Below are 17,799 nucleotides of genomic sequence, written 5' to 3'. Positions count from 1 at the left end.
TGTAAACTGGTGTAGTCTATGGAAATTAACAATAGGAGCTTAAACCAGTGACTCGGCCAAGAAGGGAGAGAGAGGATAGGGGGGGGCGAGAGAGAGGGGGGGAGTGGGATGGAGCCAGAGAGAGGGAGGGAGTAAAGGAAAGATAGAGAGAGAGTGAGAGGAGAGACACACAATCATCATACTATCTTTTCTAGAGTTTCTTGGGTGATCTTACGTCCCCCCCCCCTCCTTACCCTTCTTGAACTCCTCCAGCATGGCGTCCAGTTTGGTGTCGTTGAACACACAGTGCATGGGGTGTTTATAGAACTGTGTTATGGTCTTCAGATGGGTACAGTCATCCGGGTCAACGAACGCCAAGTCCTTCACGAACAGAATATCCACAATGTTCGACCGCAGGTTTTCGAACACCGGGATGCGCGTGTAGCCGCTCTGCATAATCTCCGACATGGTGTTGAAGTCCAGCACCGCTTCCGAGGTGAGCATGAAGCAGTCGGTTAGCGGAGTCAGAACATCTTCTACGGTCTTGGTCCGGAGCTCGAGCGCACCCTGTATGATGTTGAGCTCCTCTTTAACCAGGTCGTGGTACGGGTCGGTCACGCGCAGCATCTCAAGGAGTTTTTCCCGCGTATAAAAGTTACTGATCTCCTGGTGGAGGATGAAGTCGAGGAGTTTACTGATGGGGTAGGAGATGGGGAAGGAGAGAACCATGAGAAGACGGGTTACCCAGATGGTTTTGGACGCAATGGCCAGGCCGTGCCGCGACGCAACAGAGTGTGGCAGGATCTCCCCAATGAAAAAGATCCCAAAGGCGCAGATAATGGTGGAGAACCAGGTCATCCCCAGGATCTGACACATCCACACTGCGAGCGCCGCGTTGATCAGCGCGTTGCCCAGCAGCAAAGTGCACAGGACGTAGTTACCGTGCCGCCGCACGGACTCGATTTTCCTCGCGTATTTCTGCTCCTTGTCCGTGCCGCTGTTCTGCAGAACCTGGAGCTCCACTGGGTCCAGCGCCAGCAGACTGAGGTTCAGGCCACTGAAGAGCGCCGAGAGGGCCAGTAACAGAACCGATACTAACACTTGAAGCCAGAGGTCCGGTTCGGCCCCGCGCTCCACCACGGCGACCCAGAAATCCCGGGTCCGGTAGTGTTCCCATTTGGACCCGTCGAAGGCGCAAATCGAATAGTACTTCATCTTCTCTCCCCTGCGCAGGTTCTTAGCCAATACTTCCACCAACACGGAGTTCTGACTCGAAGCGGACTTGAAAGAGCCCAAGATCTCAATATCCGAGCTCCTGGCGTTTTTATCCATGCACATATTCCGCTTCGGGTGGACCTGCCCCTCTCTCCCCGGCCTCGGCTCCTCGATGAATGCTATCCAGGGAGCGGCGTTGGCTCTGGCCCCAGCGGTCCGGTTGAGCCTCTGTGGGGATGAGGCGTAGTAGACCCGCAGCATGAAGCGGGTTCCCTCCGTGGCTTTCAGCACCCCGTCGTCCACGGACAGCTCTCCCCCGGTCTCCTCCGGACGGAAGCCGAGCAGGGCGAGGGACGGGGAGGGGATGAGGCAGAGGGAGAGGAGAGAGAGGAACAGCAGCCGGGCTGGGGAGAAGGGTACCCTGGGGAAGAGGGGGGCGGTTCGGGACCGGGCAGCTACATCTTCCGCAGCCATGATGCAGAGTGAGATTCTCCGCCACACTACAGATGCGAACCGACCGAGTCACGTGGCGGTGGCGCGCTCACACTCCATCTGCCGGTGGTGGGTGGGGGACCAGTTCCTTTACAGCAGCTGCATTTCCCGGTGTTGTTGTTGTTGATGCTGATGATGCTTCTCTACTCTACTACACCATGCAGTTAACGGGGCGGGTGGCTGGCTGGCCGCCTGTAGTCAAGTCCTTGTTTTGGTGGGCGAGAGAATTCACCAGAATTATGTAGTGACGTAATGCAATTTTGCACGAAGATGCCAGCTACAAATGCCAATAGGCACACATACTGAGACACACGTACTGAGACACACAGAAACAGGACACAGGAAGTTTCCATTCCAGATTGCTTCCCCAGTAATTCTCCAGTGGTAAATATAATAAGACTTAATGATCAGATTCCTTATCAACCCCCCCACTCTGTCTAGCTGTTCTACTCTCTACACCCAAACTGAATCTGTTTTTACGCACGGACAAATATGCTACTACCTGCACTGCACCTACAAAAACATCATTCCAAAGATGTCTATGTTTTTGTTCAGTGGGTTTATAATTACGTAAACAGCGTAGTCATCCTACTGGTATGTCTGTCTGTCTCTCTGTTATATTCCCATAACAACACTTTCTGGGCAGACGGAATGGAAACAAAAATAACTGCTGAAAGAATGTCGTGGATCGGATGTGGCTTTTATGAAACTATTATCTCTCTCCCTCTCACCCTGTCTCCCACTCTGCATCTCTTTCTCGCTCGCGCTCTGCCTGTTTCTCTCCCAATTCTCTCTTTATCCTACCTATCTCCCTCATTCGCTCCCCCCCCCCCCTCTCATACATGAACAAAAGGCTGAGGAGCAGTATATTGTTGTGTAGAGTTGGCCGAGGCACAGCCTGGCTCAGTAAACAGCTCTCCCTGATCAGCGCCAAGGCCAGGACTCTTTCAGACACACAGACCATGCTCAGAATGGTGATTATGCCTCCAGACTACACAAAGGTTCTATATAGAACCAAAAAGGGTTATATCGCTTGCTTCATGTATGGAACCCCTAAAGGTTCCATAGAGAACCCTAAATAACCCCTTTTTCTAAGAGCATACCTAGAACCAGTACCTGGTATAGTTTGAGGATAATATTAATAATATGTATATTTTTAAAGACATTATGCAAAGTAATCTGATGTGAAGCAATATCATTATGTGAATTAGGACTATTGGGATTTCAACGTGGATCACTTTTGAGTTGTCTTGTGTGTCGTCATAATATCATGATTGTAATATATCGGCGATAATCTCCAGAAGACGGCGGTATTGTACAACATATGATAATATGTGTACTAACAATAATTCATGATAATCTATCCATCTTTACCTATAACTGATTGAAGCCCTGGTCATAGCTGTAGTAATATCACATATTCTATAGATTCATGATCCATTGCCCTCATAATAAATGACATCACCCAGGTTCCAAAGAAACGTTATGATTTGCATATGGATATAGTATGCGAGATTTGGTCATTTAACAAAAACATTATCACTCATATCGGTAAGTAGCCTACTTTCTGAGGTTTGTTTTTCTAAACATCAAAAATACTCATCTTTCTTTAGATTAGTGGATGGCTACATCTCATTTTAATACTCTTTTGAATATTCAATGATGGTTGTTGACGTCAACCGCCTGTGTTCAATGGAGAGACTCTATGCCACTTGCCTCATACCATGAATATGCATAGCCATCTCGAGACAACTGCGATATAAAGTGGTTTTTCTCTAAATGGCGGTGATGTCACGTGTCCTACTTATATCAGCACACTCTAACAACTTAAGCGTTTCAAAATGTCTATTCAATCAAATAAACGTCGCGTAGCACACGGGAGGTTAATAAGCCCTTCATTGTTTGTTGTTGACCAAATTCGACACTCATTGACCGACAAAACAAAAACTCCTTGCTTGGTGTGCGAAAAAAACGTCACCTGCTGGAGGGAGACCGACTTTCCTCCGAGTTGGGCCTCTCTTTACCTCTTCATCTCTGCCAAAACTGAAGCAAGCCTGCGCTGCAGCCTAACCAGCTTGAAAGTTGCTTAGGTCCTACACCCCACTGAAATGCTAATATTTTATTCACCGGTTTGTCTTAATTCAATGTGCAAATGAGAATGTCCGAATAGTAATATTGAAGTGAATGTGTATAGAGATCGGCAACTTTTGGAGAGTTTAGGCCTATATTCTTGGGAGCCCACAGCTCGCCCTGTAGCCCATAGAATAAACATGGGTAACGTACTGTATTTACTAGACTCGCTGAGGAAGGCCACCTGATTTCCAAAGCTGGGAAAATGTCAAACCCCCTGAACGTTTTGTCAATATTTAGAGAGCGTCGTTGCATATTAACTGGGCTGGCATAGTCTGTGCAACATCTGTTGGTGTCGGCCACCGTACCTTGTCAACCCACCCGCTTCTGCAGCCGAAATACAGCCGTTCCATTTGACACAATGTTCGGTGTCAAAACTCTCCGAACTGTCGGTCCAGCAGTGTGTAGACGTGGTGCCTCTGTGCTGTGGAAGCCAACTAGGACCCAGAGCCGAACCCAAAGCGCGGCGGCTGGACAGAGAGTGGACATCGGGGGGATCTACCCGCCAATAGCCACGCCGTTCACTCAGAAAGAGGACGTGGACTATCAGAAACTGGATGAAAACCTGCAGAAGTATGCAAAGATTCCTTTCAAAGGTAATTACAATTTACAAAGTATTTTCTGCAATGACTGACTGGTTTATCCTGGTTCAAGTTGTTGCACTGTCTTCTTTGCAAATCGAAATGAATTATGAAAATGAAGACGACATGATCAGAAGATCATACATGTAATTATTTTGTATGCATATTAGTCCATGTAGTCTAAAGATATTGCGTTTCCCGACGTAAGTGTCCTAATAGTAGCCTATAGCCTAATTGTGACAATTAAACCTATATATTGCGTTGAGAAGGTAGTACCGTGGTCGTGTCGGTGGCCTCGTGTTTGTCATATACACAGTCAGCCAGTTTATTTGGTTAGGGGCCAGGCCCAGGGGCAAGGTCCGACAGAGGTGCACGTTTGCAGGCAAGGTACAATATATTGTATAGTCCCCAGTGGAGGGTGTTTGGTGCCCTCTGGCCGATTCCCACGGTCAGTCGCGTTTTCCTGTATACTGACGTTTCAGGGCTAGGCGCTGTTCTTTCACGTCTTGGATCAAATCAAAGTTGATTTGTCACGTGCGCCGAATACAACAGGTGTAGTAGACCTTACAGTGAAATGCTGACTTACAGGCTCTAACCAATGGTGCCAAAAAAGGTATGTGTGTGTGTGTGTGTGTAAGTAAGTAAAGAAATAAAACAACAGTAGAAAGACATTTGAAATAAGAGTAGCAAGGCTTTAACAGTAGCGAGGCGATATACAGACACCTGTTAGTCAGGCTTATTGAGTTATTATGTACATGTAGATGTGGTTAAAGTAACTGTGCATATAAGATGAACAGAGAGTAGCAGTAGCATAAAAGGGGCTGGTGGGTGGTGGGACACAATGCAGATAGCCCGGTTAGCCAATGTGCGGGGGCACACAATGCAAATAGTCCAGGTAGCCATTTGATTACCTGCTCAGGAGTCTTATGGCTTGGAGGTAAAAACTGTTGAGAAGCATTTTTGTCCTAGACTTGGCACTCCGGTACCGCTTGCCATGCGGTAGTAGAGATGGCAGGCAGCTTTGCCCCAGGGATGTACTGGGCCGAGCAATTGCCGTACCAGGCAGTGATGCTCGGCCTCTGACCGCAAGGCACTACAGAGGGTAGTGCGAACAGCCCAGTACATCACTGGGGCTAAGCTGCCTGCCATCCACGACCTCTACACCAGGCGGTGTCAGAGGAAGGCCCTAAAAATGGTCAAAGCCCCCGGTAACCCCAGTCATAGACTGTTCCCTCTACTACCGCATGGCAAGTCTAGGACCAAAAGGCTTCTCGACAGTTTTTATCCCAGTTTTTACCCCCAAGCCATAAGATTGATTGGTGCAAACCTGATGGTGTTCTGTGTTCCAGGTCTGGTGGTGCAGGGCTCTAATGGAGAGTACCCGTACCTGACGGAGGAGGAGAGGGTAGAGGTGGTGAGGAGGGTCAGACTGGCACTGCCCACAGACAAGCTGGTCATGGCAGGATCCGGGTGTGAATGTAAGGCCCTGTGTGAGTGTGTGTGACACGGAAAGGAGACCATGTGACTCTCATTAATGTAACTGACCGATGACCACCTATAGGAACCATATGAAAGATGTCTACCAAATTTAACAGCCAAAATGTGTTCATGTGCGAAGTGTGAATACTGTGATTTTGACTTTCAGGAGACACTTTACCCCTCAGCCCAGCTATAGAGTTTTAATATCATGCGGTTTTATTGGCTGATAATGGTTGTCCAATAAACCCAATAACACAATATTTTATTGGGCTGTATAGTCATTGCTACCACATCATGCCCCTGTAATGCCCCAGTGTTAACTACTGAAAAGGATGGTCACTTTCCTATATTGTATAGGTTACAACATGACATTAACATGGTGCACTTAGCCAACCTAGAGATGTTACAACACAGTACATAGCCAGTAATATAACATTTGAAATGTCTATGTTCTTTTAAAACTTTTAGAGCGGAATGTTTCCCTCGTTTATTTCCTTTTTGTTTATTATCTACTTCACCTGCTTTGGCAATGTAATGATATGTTTCCCATGACAATAAAGCCCTTTACTGGAATGGAATAGTGTTGTAAACATGGATCTGAATAAATCTCTCTCTTTTTCTTTTTCTCCCTTTTCTTTCTCTCTCCCTCCTCTCTCTCTCTCCTTCCCATCTCTCTCTCTCCGTCTTTATCCTTTCTGTCCCTCATTCCTTCTGATCCCTCCCTCCTCTCTCTCTCTCTCTCTCTCTCTCCCATCTCGCTCTCTCTCTCTCTCCCTCCTCTCTCTCTCTCTCCCTCCCTCCCTCCTCTCGCTCTCTCTCTCTCTCCCTCCTCTCTCTCTCCCTCCCTCCTCTCTCTCTCTCTCCCTCCCATCTCTCTCTCTCCGTCTTTATCCTTTCTGTCCCTCATTCCTTCTGATCCCTCCCTCCTCTCTCTCTCTCTGTCTCCCCCTTATCTCTCCTCTTTAACCTTTCCCTCACTCCGATCTCTCCCTCTCCCCCTCGCTTTCTCCCCTGCCACCCCTCAGCCACCAAAGCTACGGTAGTGATGACAGAGAGGATGGCGGGGGCGGGGGCAGACCTGGTTCTCGTGGTAACGCCATGCTTCTACAAGGGCATGATGGACAGCAGGGCGCTGGTTCACCACTTCACACAGGTCAGCTGATTTTTCTACCACTTCTACTACTACTTCTTATACTACTACTTCTTCTACTGCTACTTCTACTACTTTTACTTCTTCTACTACTACTACTTCTACTACTTCTTCTACTACTACTACTACTTCTAATTCTTCTACTACTACTACTTTTACTTCTTCTGCTACTTCTACTTCTGCTACTTCTACTTCTACTACTACTTTTTCTACTACTACTAATTTTACTACTTCTACTTCTGCTACTTCTACTACTACTTCTGCTACTTCTACTACTACTTCTGCTACTACTACTTTTGCTACTTCTTCTGCTACTTCTTCTGCTACTTCTGCTACTTCTACTTCTGCTACTTCTACTACTTGTATTACTACTACTTAATATACCTAACCATAAACATCAATGCCTTTGTGTCACTTCTCTTGCGTTCATTGCACACAGAGTCAGGGTATATGCAACAGTTTGGGCCGCTTGGCAAGTCCTCAACCGGCAGCTTCATTAAAAAGTACCCACAAAACACCAGTCTCAACGTCAACAGTGAAGAGGCGACTCCGGGATGCTGGTCCTTCTAGGCAGAGTTGCAAAGACAAAGCCATATCTCAGACTGGCCAATAAAAAGAAAAGATTAAGATGGACAAAATAACACAGACACTGGACAGAGGAACTCTGCCTAGAAGGCCAGCATCCCGGAGTCGCCTCTTCACTGTTGATGTTGAGACGGTTGTTTTGCGGGTTCTTTTTAATGAAGCTGCCAGTTGAAGACTTGTGAGGCGTCTGTTTCTCAAACTAGACACTCTAATGTACTTGTCATCTTGCTCAGTTGTGTACCGGGGCCTCCCACTCCTCTTTATATTCTGGTTAGTGCCAGTTTGCCCTGTTCTGTGAAGGGAGTGGTACACCACTTTGTATGAGATCTTCAATTTCTTGGGAATTTCTCACATGGAATGGGCTTCATTTCTCAGAACAAGAATAGACTGACGAGTTTCAGAAGAAAGGTCTTTGTTTCTGGCCATTTTGAGCCTGTAATCGAACCCACAAATGCTGATGCTCCAGATACTCAACTAGTCTAAAGAAGGCCATTTTCATTGCTTCTTTAATCAGAACAACAGTTTTCATCTGTGCTAACATAATTACAATATGGTTTTCTAATGATCAATTAGCCTTTTAAAATGATAAACTTGGATTAGCTAACACAACATGCCACTGGAACACAGGAGTGATGGTTGCTGATAATGGGCCTCTGTACGCCTATGTAGATATTCCATAAAACATCGGCCATTTCCAGCTACAATAGTCATTTACAACATTAACAATGTCTACACTGTATTTCTGATCAATTTGATGTTATTTTAATGGTCAAAAAATGTGCTTTTCTTTCAAAAACAAGGACATTGCTAAGTGACCTCAAACTTTTGAACGGTAGTGTACATCTGAACGGTAGTGTACATCTGAACGGTAGTGTACATCTGAACGGTAGTGTACATCTGAACGGTAGTGTACATCTGAACGGTAGTGTACATCTGAACGGTAGTGTACATCTGAACGGTAGTGTACATCTGAACGGTAGTGTACATCTGAACGGTAGTGTACATCTGAACGGTAGTGTACATCTGAACGGTAGTGTATACCATATGTCTTAATATTGTAATGAAACAGCAGAGAGCAGGTCTCGAACCCTCGACCTTCTAGCCAGAAGTCCAGTGTGCTATCGACTGTGCCGCAAAAGCATGCTCCAGTGGCAGAGTCGATATCCGTGCTTATAAACCCAGGGTCATTACAAAATATACCACATGTCTTAATATATACCACATGTCTTAATATATAATATATACCATATGTCTTAATATATAATATATACCACATGTCTTAATATATAATATATACCATATGTCTTAATATATACCATATGTCTTAATATATACCACATGTCTTAATATATAATATATACCACATGTCTTAATATATACCATATGTCTTAATATATAATATATACCATATGTCTTAATATATAATATATACCACATGTCTTAATATATAATATATACCATATGTCTTAATATATAATATATACCACATGTCTTAATATATAATATATACCACATGTCTTAATATATAATATATACCACATGTCTTAATATATAATATATACCACATGTCTTAATATATAATATATACCACATGTCTTAATATATAATATATACCATGTGTCTTAATATATACCACATGTCTTAATATATAATATATACCACGTCTTAATATATAATATATACCACATGTCTTAATATATAATATATACCACGTCTTAATATATAATATATACCACATGTCTTAATATATACCACATGTCTTAATATATAATATATACCACGTCTTAATATATAATATATACCACATGTCTTAATATATAATATATACCACATGTCTTAATATATAATATATACCACATGTCTTAATATATACCACATGTCTTAATATATAATATATACCACATGTCTTAATATATAATATATACCACATGTCTTAATATATAATATATACCACATGTCTTAATATATACCACATGTCTTAATATATACCACATGTCTTAATATATAATATATACCATATGTCTTAATATATAATATATACCACATGTCTTAATATATAATATATACCACATGTCTTAATATATAATATATACCATATGTCTTAATATATAATATATACCATGTGTCTTAATATATACCACATGTCTTAATATATAATAGAAATAGAATTCAATAGATACATAATTATTCTGATTCTATGGCCTGGGCCGGGGGGGTTGTGTTTGGTCCCGGTGTTGTCTCTGTCTCCCCCTGCAGGTGGCAGACAGTAGTCCAGTACCAGTAGTTCTGTACAGTGTCCCGGCTAACACAGGTCTTGACCTCCCTGTTGATGCTGTGGTGAGACTGGCCCAACACCCTAACATACTGGGACTCAAGGACAGCGGAGGAGACGTGAGTCCTCACACACACACACACAAATTTATTTATTTATTTGATTGATTGATTGATGGGATCAGTTAGCAACCGTGCTGACTTGTTGCAAGTGATTTGACTGACTGATGGTTGCTCAGAACGTTTTCAGATTTCCCCTGTGGGTTTTCCCACTGTGTGTGTGTGTCGTTCTCTGTTATCTACCCTTTGAACATCGCAGCATTTCAGGTTTATTTGGAAACGGTGGTTCATGTCTTGACTGACAAGAGAATAAAACCAAAACAGAGAGGGATGAATATTGCATAGAAAACTCCCTTCATCTCCTCTTTTGAAGTATCTCTTCTCACCTGTCAAAACTCTCGTTCCTCGTTCCATTCTCTCTCTCTCTCTCTGTTTATTTTTAGTAGTTAGTTAGTGATGAGAGTTGTTTGGTACTACTGGCCTCATCCTGACAGCAGGGAGGAGTGATGGGGAGAACATGCTGTCGGCATCCCAAATGCCACCCTATTCCCTATATAGTGCACTACAGTTGACCAGGGCCTATAGGGACGCATCCCACTGTGTTTCTCTCCTTTTACATCCCTGGGTTTCTCTCCCGTCGTTCCTCAGATCACCAGGATCGCTCTGATCGTTCACAAAACGAAGCCGCAGGATTTTCAGGTTCTGGCGGGTTCCGCTGGGTTCCTTATGGCGGCGTATTCCGTGGGTAAGAACTTAGAACCTTGCACACAGACCCTATAGCTTAGAATTTAGAACCTACGACATAGAATGTAGAATTTAAGAACCACAAACGTAGAACCTAGAACTTGGAACTGACATTGACCATCTCAATTCCCTCTCTGGTAATCACTTAGCGTTACATCACAGGGTGTAGGGTACTAAACATCACTTCTCTCCTACGCTAGCTAGAACCAACCCACTTTGTTCTGCAGACAGGTATGACTATATGAAAACCTTAGGGGATAGAGATAATAGAGTATGAACCTCCGACTAATGAGTCGTTCTCTTTGCCAGATTATACTGTCTCTGTATTATACAGTATCTGTCCTACACAGCTGTCTCTCTCTGTCTCTCTCTCTGTCTCTCTCTCTGTCTCTCTCTGTCTGTCTCTCTCTCTCTCTCTCTGTCTCTCTCTCTCTCTCTCTGTCTCTGTCTCTCTCTCTCTCTGTCTCTCTGTCTCTGTCTCTGTCTCTGTCTCTGTCTCTCTGTCTCTGTCTCTGTCTCTCTCTCTCTCTGTCTCTCTCTCTCTGTCTCAATTCAATTCAATTCAATTCAATTCAATTCAAGGGCTTTATTGGCATGGGAAACATGTGTTAACATTGCCAAAGCAAGTGAGGTAGATAATATATAAAGTGAATATATAAAGTGAAATAAACAATAAAAATGAACAGTAAACATTACACATACAGAAGTTTCAAAACAATAAAGACATTACAAATGTCATATTATATATATATATATATATATATATATATATATATATATATATATATATATATATAGTGTTTTAAAAATGTACAAATGGTTAAAGGACACAAGATAAAATAAATAAGCATAAGCTCTGTCTCTCTCTCTGTCTCTCTCTCTGTCTGTCTGTCTGTCTGTTTGTGTCTGTCTGTCTGTCTGTCTGTCTCTCTTTCTGTCTCTCTCTCTGTCTCTCTGTCTGTCTGTCTCTCTCTGTCTCTTTCTCTCTATGTGTCTCTCTCTATGTATCTCTCTTTGTCTCTCTCTGTGTCAGTAATATATATTATTTTATTTAACTAGGTAGGTCAGTTAAGAACAAATTCTTATTTACAATGACCTACCAAAAGGCCTCCTGTGGGCACAGGGGCCTGGGATTTAATTTTTTAAAATAAATTAAATAAAAATATAGGACAAAACACACATCCCGACAAGAGAGACAACATATCACTACATAAAGAGAGACAACACAACACTACATAAAGAGAGACAACACAACACTACATAAAGAGAGACAACATATCACTACATAAAGAGAGACAACATATCACTACATAAAGAGAGACAACACAACACTACATAAAGAGAGACAACACAACACTACATAAAGAGAGACAACACAACACTACATAAAGAGAGACAACACAACACTACATAAAGAGAGACAACATATCACTACATAAAGAGAGACAACATATCACTACATAAAGAGAGACAACACAACACTACATAAAGAGAGACAACACAACACTACATAAAGAGAGACAACATATCACTACATAAAGAGAGACAACATATCACTACATAAAGAGAGACAACACAACACTACATAAAGAGAGACAACACAACACTACATAAAGAGAGACAACACAACACTACATAAAGAGAGACAACACAACACTACATAAAGAGAGACAACACAACACTACATAAAGAGAGACAACACAACACTACATAAAGAGAGACAACACAACACTACATAAAGAGAGACAACACAACACTACATAAAGAGAGACAACACAACACTACATAAAGAGAGACAACACAACACTACATAAAGAGAGACAACACAACACTACATAAAGAGAGACAACACAACACTACATAAAGAGAGACAACACAACACTACATAAAGAGAGACAACACAACACTACATAAAGAGAGACAACACAACACTACATAGAGACAACACAACACTACATAAAGAGAGACAACACAACACTAGATAAAGAGAGACAACACAACACTACATAGAGACAACACAACACTACATAAAGAGAGACAACACAACACTAGATAAAGAGAGACAACACAACACTAGATAAAGAGAGACAACACAACACTACATAAAGAGAGACAACACAACACTACATAGAGACAACACAACACTACATAAAGAGAGACAACACAACACTACATAAAGAGAGACAACACAACACTACATAAAGACAGACCTAAGGCAGCAACACATGACAACACAGCATGGTACCAATACAACATGGCAGCAGCACAAAACGGTGTACATACATTGGTCACAGTCAACAGCACAAAGGGCAAGAAGGCAGAGACAACAATTCATCACACAAAGCAGCCGCAACTGTCAGTAAGAGTGTCCTTGATTTTGTCTTTGAATGAAGAGATTGAGATAAAACTGTCCAGTTTCAGTGTTTGTTGCAGCTCGTTCCAGTCGCTAGCTGCAGCGAACTGAAAAGAGGAGCGACGCAGGGATGTGTGTGCTTTGGGGACCTTTAACAGAATGTGACTGGCAGAACGGGTGTTTTATGTGGAGGATGAGGGCTGCAGTAGATATCTCAGATAGGGGGGAGTGACGCCTAAGAGGGTTTTATAAATATGCATCAACCAGTGGGTCTTGCGACGTGTATACAGAGATGATGAGTTTACAGTGGAGTACAGAGTACAGTGATGTGTCCTATAAGGAGCAGTAATATAGTACAGGGTGCAGTGATGTGTCCTATAAGGAGCAGTAATATAGTGTAGTGATGTGTCCTATAAGGAGCAGTAATATAGTGCAGTGATGTGTCCTATAAGGGGCAGTAATATAGTGCAGTGATGTGTCCTATAAGGAGCAGTAATATAGTACAGAGTGTAGTGATGTGTCCTATAAGGAGCAGTAATATAGTGCAGTGATGTGTCCTATAAGGAGCAGTAATATAGTACAGAGTGTAGTGATGTGTCCTATAAGGAGCAGTAATATAGTACAGAGTAGTGATGTGTCCTATAAGGAGCAGTAATATAGTACAGAGTAGTGATGTGTCCTATAAGGAGCAGTAATATAGTACAGAGTGTAGTGATGTGTCCTATAAGGAGCAGTAATATAGTGCAGTGATGTGTCCTATAAGGAGCAGTAATATAGTACAGAATAGTGATGTGTCCTATAAGGAGCAGTAATATAGTACAGAGTAGTGATGTGTCCTATAAGGAGCAGTAATATAGTACAGAGTAGTGATGTGTCCTATAAGGAGCAGTAATATAGTACAGAGTGTAGTGATGTGTCCAATAAGGAGCAGTAATATAGTACAGTGTAGTGATGTGTCCTATAAGGAGCAGTAATATAGTGCAGAGTGTAGTGATGTGTCCTATAAGGAGCAGTAATATAGTACAGAGTAGTGATGTGTCCTATAAGGAGCAGTAATATAGTGCAGTGATGTGTCCTATAAGGAGCAGTAATATAGTACAGAATAGTGATGTGTCCTATAAGGAGCAGTAATATAGTACAGAGTAGTGATGTGTCCTATAAGGAGCAGTAATATAGTACAGAGTGTAGTGATGTGTCCAATAAGGAGCAGTAATATAGTACAGAGTGTAGTGATGTGTCCTATAAGGAGCAGTAATATAGTGCAGAGTGTAGTGATGTGTCCTATAAGGAGCAGTAATATAGTACAGAGTAGTGATGTGTCCTATAAGGAGCAGTAATATAGTGCAGTGATGTGTCCTATAAGGAGCAGTAATATAGTACAGTGATGTGTCCTATAAGGAGCAGTAATATAGTACAGAGTAGTGATGTGTCCTATAAGGAGCAGTAATATAGTACAGAGTGCAGTGATGTGTCCTATAAGGAGCAGTAATATAGTGTAGTGATGTGTCCTATAAGGAGCAGTAATATAGTACAGAGTAGTGATGTGTCCTATAAGGAGCAGTAATATAGTACAGAGTGTAGTGATGTGTCCTATAAGGAGCAGTAATATAGTGTAGTGATGTGTCCTATAAGGAGCAGTAATATAGTGTAGTGATGTGTCCTATAAGGAGCAGTAATATAGTGTAGTGATGTGTCCTATAAGGAGCAGTAATATAGTGCAGTGATGTGTCCTATAAGGAGCAGTAATATAGTACAGAATAGTGATGTGTCCTATAAGGAGCAGTAATATAGTGTAGTGATGTGTCCTATAAGGAGCAGTAATATAGTGTAGTGATGTGTCCTATAAGGAGCAGTAATATAGTGTAGTGATGTGTCCTATAAGGAGCAGTAATATAGTGCAGTGATGTGTCCTATAAGGAGCAGTAATATAGTACAGAGTAGTGATGTGTCCTATAAGGAGCAGTAATATAGTACAGAGTAGTGATGTGTCCTATAAGGAGCAGTAATATAGTACAGAGTGTAGTGATGTGTCCTATAAGGAGCAGTAATATAGTGTAGTGATGTATCCTATAAGGAGCAGTAATATAGTGTAGTGATGTGTCCTATAAGGAGCAGTAATATAGTACAGAGTCGTGATGTGTCCTATAAGGAGCAGTAATATAGTACAGAGTGTAGTGATGTGTCCTATAAGGAGCAGTAATATAGTACAGAGTGTAGTGATGTGTCCTATAAGGAGCAGTAATATAGTACAGAGTAGTGATGTGTCCTATAAGGAGCAGTAATATAGTACAGAGTAGTGATGTGTCCTATAAGGAGCAGTAATATAGTACAGAGTGTAGTGATGTGTCCTATAAGGAGCAGTAATATAGTGTAGTGATGTGTCCTATAAGGAGCAGTAATATAGTGCAGTGATGTGTCCTATAAGGAGCAGTAATATAGTGTAGTGATGTGTCCTATAAGGAGCAGTAATATAGTGTAGTGATGTGTCCTATAAGGAGCAGTAATATAGTGCAGTGATGTGTCCTATAAGGAGCAGTAATATAGTGCAGAGTGTAGTGATGTGTCCTATAAGGAGCAGTAATATAGTACAGAGTAGTGATGTGTCCTATAAGGAGCAGTAATATAGTACAGAGTGTAGTGATGTGTCCTATAAGGAGCAGTAATATAGTGTAGTGATGTGTCCTATAAGGAGCAGTAATATAGTGTAGTGATGTGTCCTATAAGGAGCAGTAATATAGTGTAGTGATGTGTCCTATAAGGAGCAGTAATATAGTGCAGTGATGTGTCCTATGAGGAGCAGTAATATAGTGCAGTGATGTGTCCTATAAGGAGCAGTAATATAGTGCAGTGATGTGTCCTATAAGGGGCAGTAATATAGTGTAGTGATGTGTCCTATAAGGAGCAGTAATATAGTGTAGTGATGTGTCCTATAAGGAGCAGTAATATAGTACAGAGTAGTGATGTGTCCTATAAGGAGCAGTAATATAGTACAGAGTGTAGTGATGTGTCCTATAAGGAGCAGTAATATAGTACAGAGTGTAGTGATGTGTCCTATAAGGAGCAGTAATATAGTACAGAGTAGTGATGTGTCCTATAAGGAGCAGTAATATAGTGTAGTGATGTGTCCTATAAGGAGCAGTAATATAGTACAGGGTGTAGTGATGTGTCCTATAAGGAGCAGTAATATAGATGATCTGCAGAGAGGAGGAGCTCAACTTCAGGATGACTAACAGCATGTGACTGGGATCTGGTGGGTGTGTCTGTACCGTGTGTCTGTACTCTGTGGGTGTGTGTGTACTGTATGTCTGTACTGTGTGGGAGTGTCTGTACTGCGTGGGTGTGTCTGTACTGTGTGTCTGTACTGTGTGTCTGTACTGCGTGTGTGTACAGTACGTATTGTGCATGCGTGTATGTGTTTTCTGGTGTGTGTGTCTGCGTTGTTGAGATCCAGAGCTCCTTCATCTCCCTCAGGATGCTGAAGGAAGGGGTGTGTCATATGGCTGTCAATCAAAATGCATATTTGAGGAAATTATAATGGATGTCAGTCACACACACACACACACACACACACACACACACACACACACACACCGCAAGGGTCCAGGGCCCAACTGCCAATCATTACAGTTAGATATGCTTCCGTAACCTGTCAATCAAATTGTAGGAATATGAAGGAGCAGGTCACGTGTTAAAGCTGTGTTTCAGATCAATAATACTGACAAGTAGTCCCTTTAAAAGGACCCAGCTAATACTGTGTGTGTGTGTGTGTGTGTGTGTGTGTGTGTGTGTGTGTGTGTGTGTGTGTGTGTGTGTGTGTGTTGCAGGTTGTGTGGGCGGTGTGTGTGCGCTTGCCAACGTGCTGGGGCGTGAGGTGTGTGAGCTGGAGCAGCTGTGTGTGTCGGGACGGTGGGAAGAAGCCAGTGCTCTGCAGCAGCGCCTCATAGAGCCCAACACTGCTGTAAGTCAAGCTACATAAACCCTATGTAACCCTACATAAGAGTTGACATAGAGCCCAACACTGCTGTAAGTCAAGCTACATAAACCCTATGTAACCCTACATAAGAGTTGACATAGAGCCCAACACTGCTGTAAGTCACGCTACATAAACCCTATGTAACCCTACATAAGAGTTGACATAGAGCCCAACACTGCTGTAAGTCACGCTACATAAACCCTATGTAACCCTACATAAGAGTTGACATAGAGCCCAACACTGCTGTAAGTCAAGCTCCATAAACCCTATGTAACCCTACATAAGAGTTGACATAGAGCCCAACACTGCTGTAAGTCAAGCTACATAAACCCTATGTAACCCTACATAAGAGTTGACATAGAGCCCAACACAACTGTAAGTCAAGCTACATAAACCCTATGTAACCCTACATAAGAGTTGACATAGAGCCCAACACTGCTGTAAGTCAAGCTACATAAACCCTATGTAACCCTACATAAGAGTTGACATAGAGCCCAACACTGCTGTAAGTCAAGCTACATAAACCCTATGTAACCCTACATAAGAGTTGACATAGAGCCCAACACTGCTGTAAGTCAAGCTACATAAACCCTATGTACCCTACATAAGAGTTGACATAGAGCACAACACTGCTGTAAGTCAAGCTACATAAACCCTATGTAACCCTACATAAGAGTTGACATAGAGCCCAACACTGCTGTAAGTCAAGCTCCATAAACCCTATGTAACCCTACATAAGAGTTGACATAGAGCCCAACACTGCTGTAAGTCAAGCTCCATAAACCCT

At 42.5% G+C, this 17,799-nt stretch overlaps 2 protein-coding genes across 4 annotated transcripts in view; one reads left to right on the top strand and one right to left on the bottom strand.

Annotated features, from left to right (window-relative positions):
* LOC109876935 (metal transporter CNNM1) overlaps nucleotides 1-1,691 on the bottom strand; it is a 15,347-nt gene extending 13,656 nt beyond the window's left edge. For both annotated transcript variants that reach the window (XM_031811257.1, XM_031811258.1), the window contains exon 1: nucleotides 234-1,691. In XM_031811257.1, the coding sequence (XP_031667117.1) occupies nucleotides 234-1,668 (1,435 nt within the window). In that variant the 5' untranslated portion in view covers nucleotides 1,669-1,691. The remainder of the gene's footprint in view (nucleotides 1-233) is intronic.
* The window catches only part of hoga1 (4-hydroxy-2-oxoglutarate aldolase 1), a 17,508-nt gene continuing 964 nt past the window's right edge, over nucleotides 1,256-17,799 (top strand). Inside the window, exons 1-6 of one of the 2 annotated variants that reach the window (XM_020469359.2) lie at nucleotides 1,256-4,412; nucleotides 5,747-5,875; nucleotides 6,902-7,029; nucleotides 9,868-10,002; nucleotides 10,591-10,687; nucleotides 16,864-16,997. In XM_020469359.2, the coding sequence (XP_020324948.1) occupies nucleotides 4,178-4,412; nucleotides 5,747-5,875; nucleotides 6,902-7,029; nucleotides 9,868-10,002; nucleotides 10,591-10,687; nucleotides 16,864-16,997 (858 nt within the window). In that variant the 5' untranslated portion in view covers nucleotides 1,256-4,177. The remainder of the gene's footprint in view (nucleotides 4,413-5,746; nucleotides 5,876-6,901; nucleotides 7,030-9,867; nucleotides 10,003-10,590; nucleotides 10,688-16,863; nucleotides 16,998-17,799) is intronic. The other variant, XM_020469360.2, reaches the window with a different exon arrangement.

Source organism: Oncorhynchus kisutch, unplaced genomic scaffold, assembly GCF_002021735.2.
Source record: "Oncorhynchus kisutch isolate 150728-3 unplaced genomic scaffold, Okis_V2 Okis01b-Okis20b_hom, whole genome shotgun sequence".
Taxonomy (NCBI): domain Eukaryota; kingdom Metazoa; phylum Chordata; class Actinopteri; order Salmoniformes; family Salmonidae; genus Oncorhynchus; species Oncorhynchus kisutch.
The sequence above is the reverse complement of the archived record's forward strand: the minus strand, read 5'-3'. Positions and strand labels throughout refer to the sequence as shown.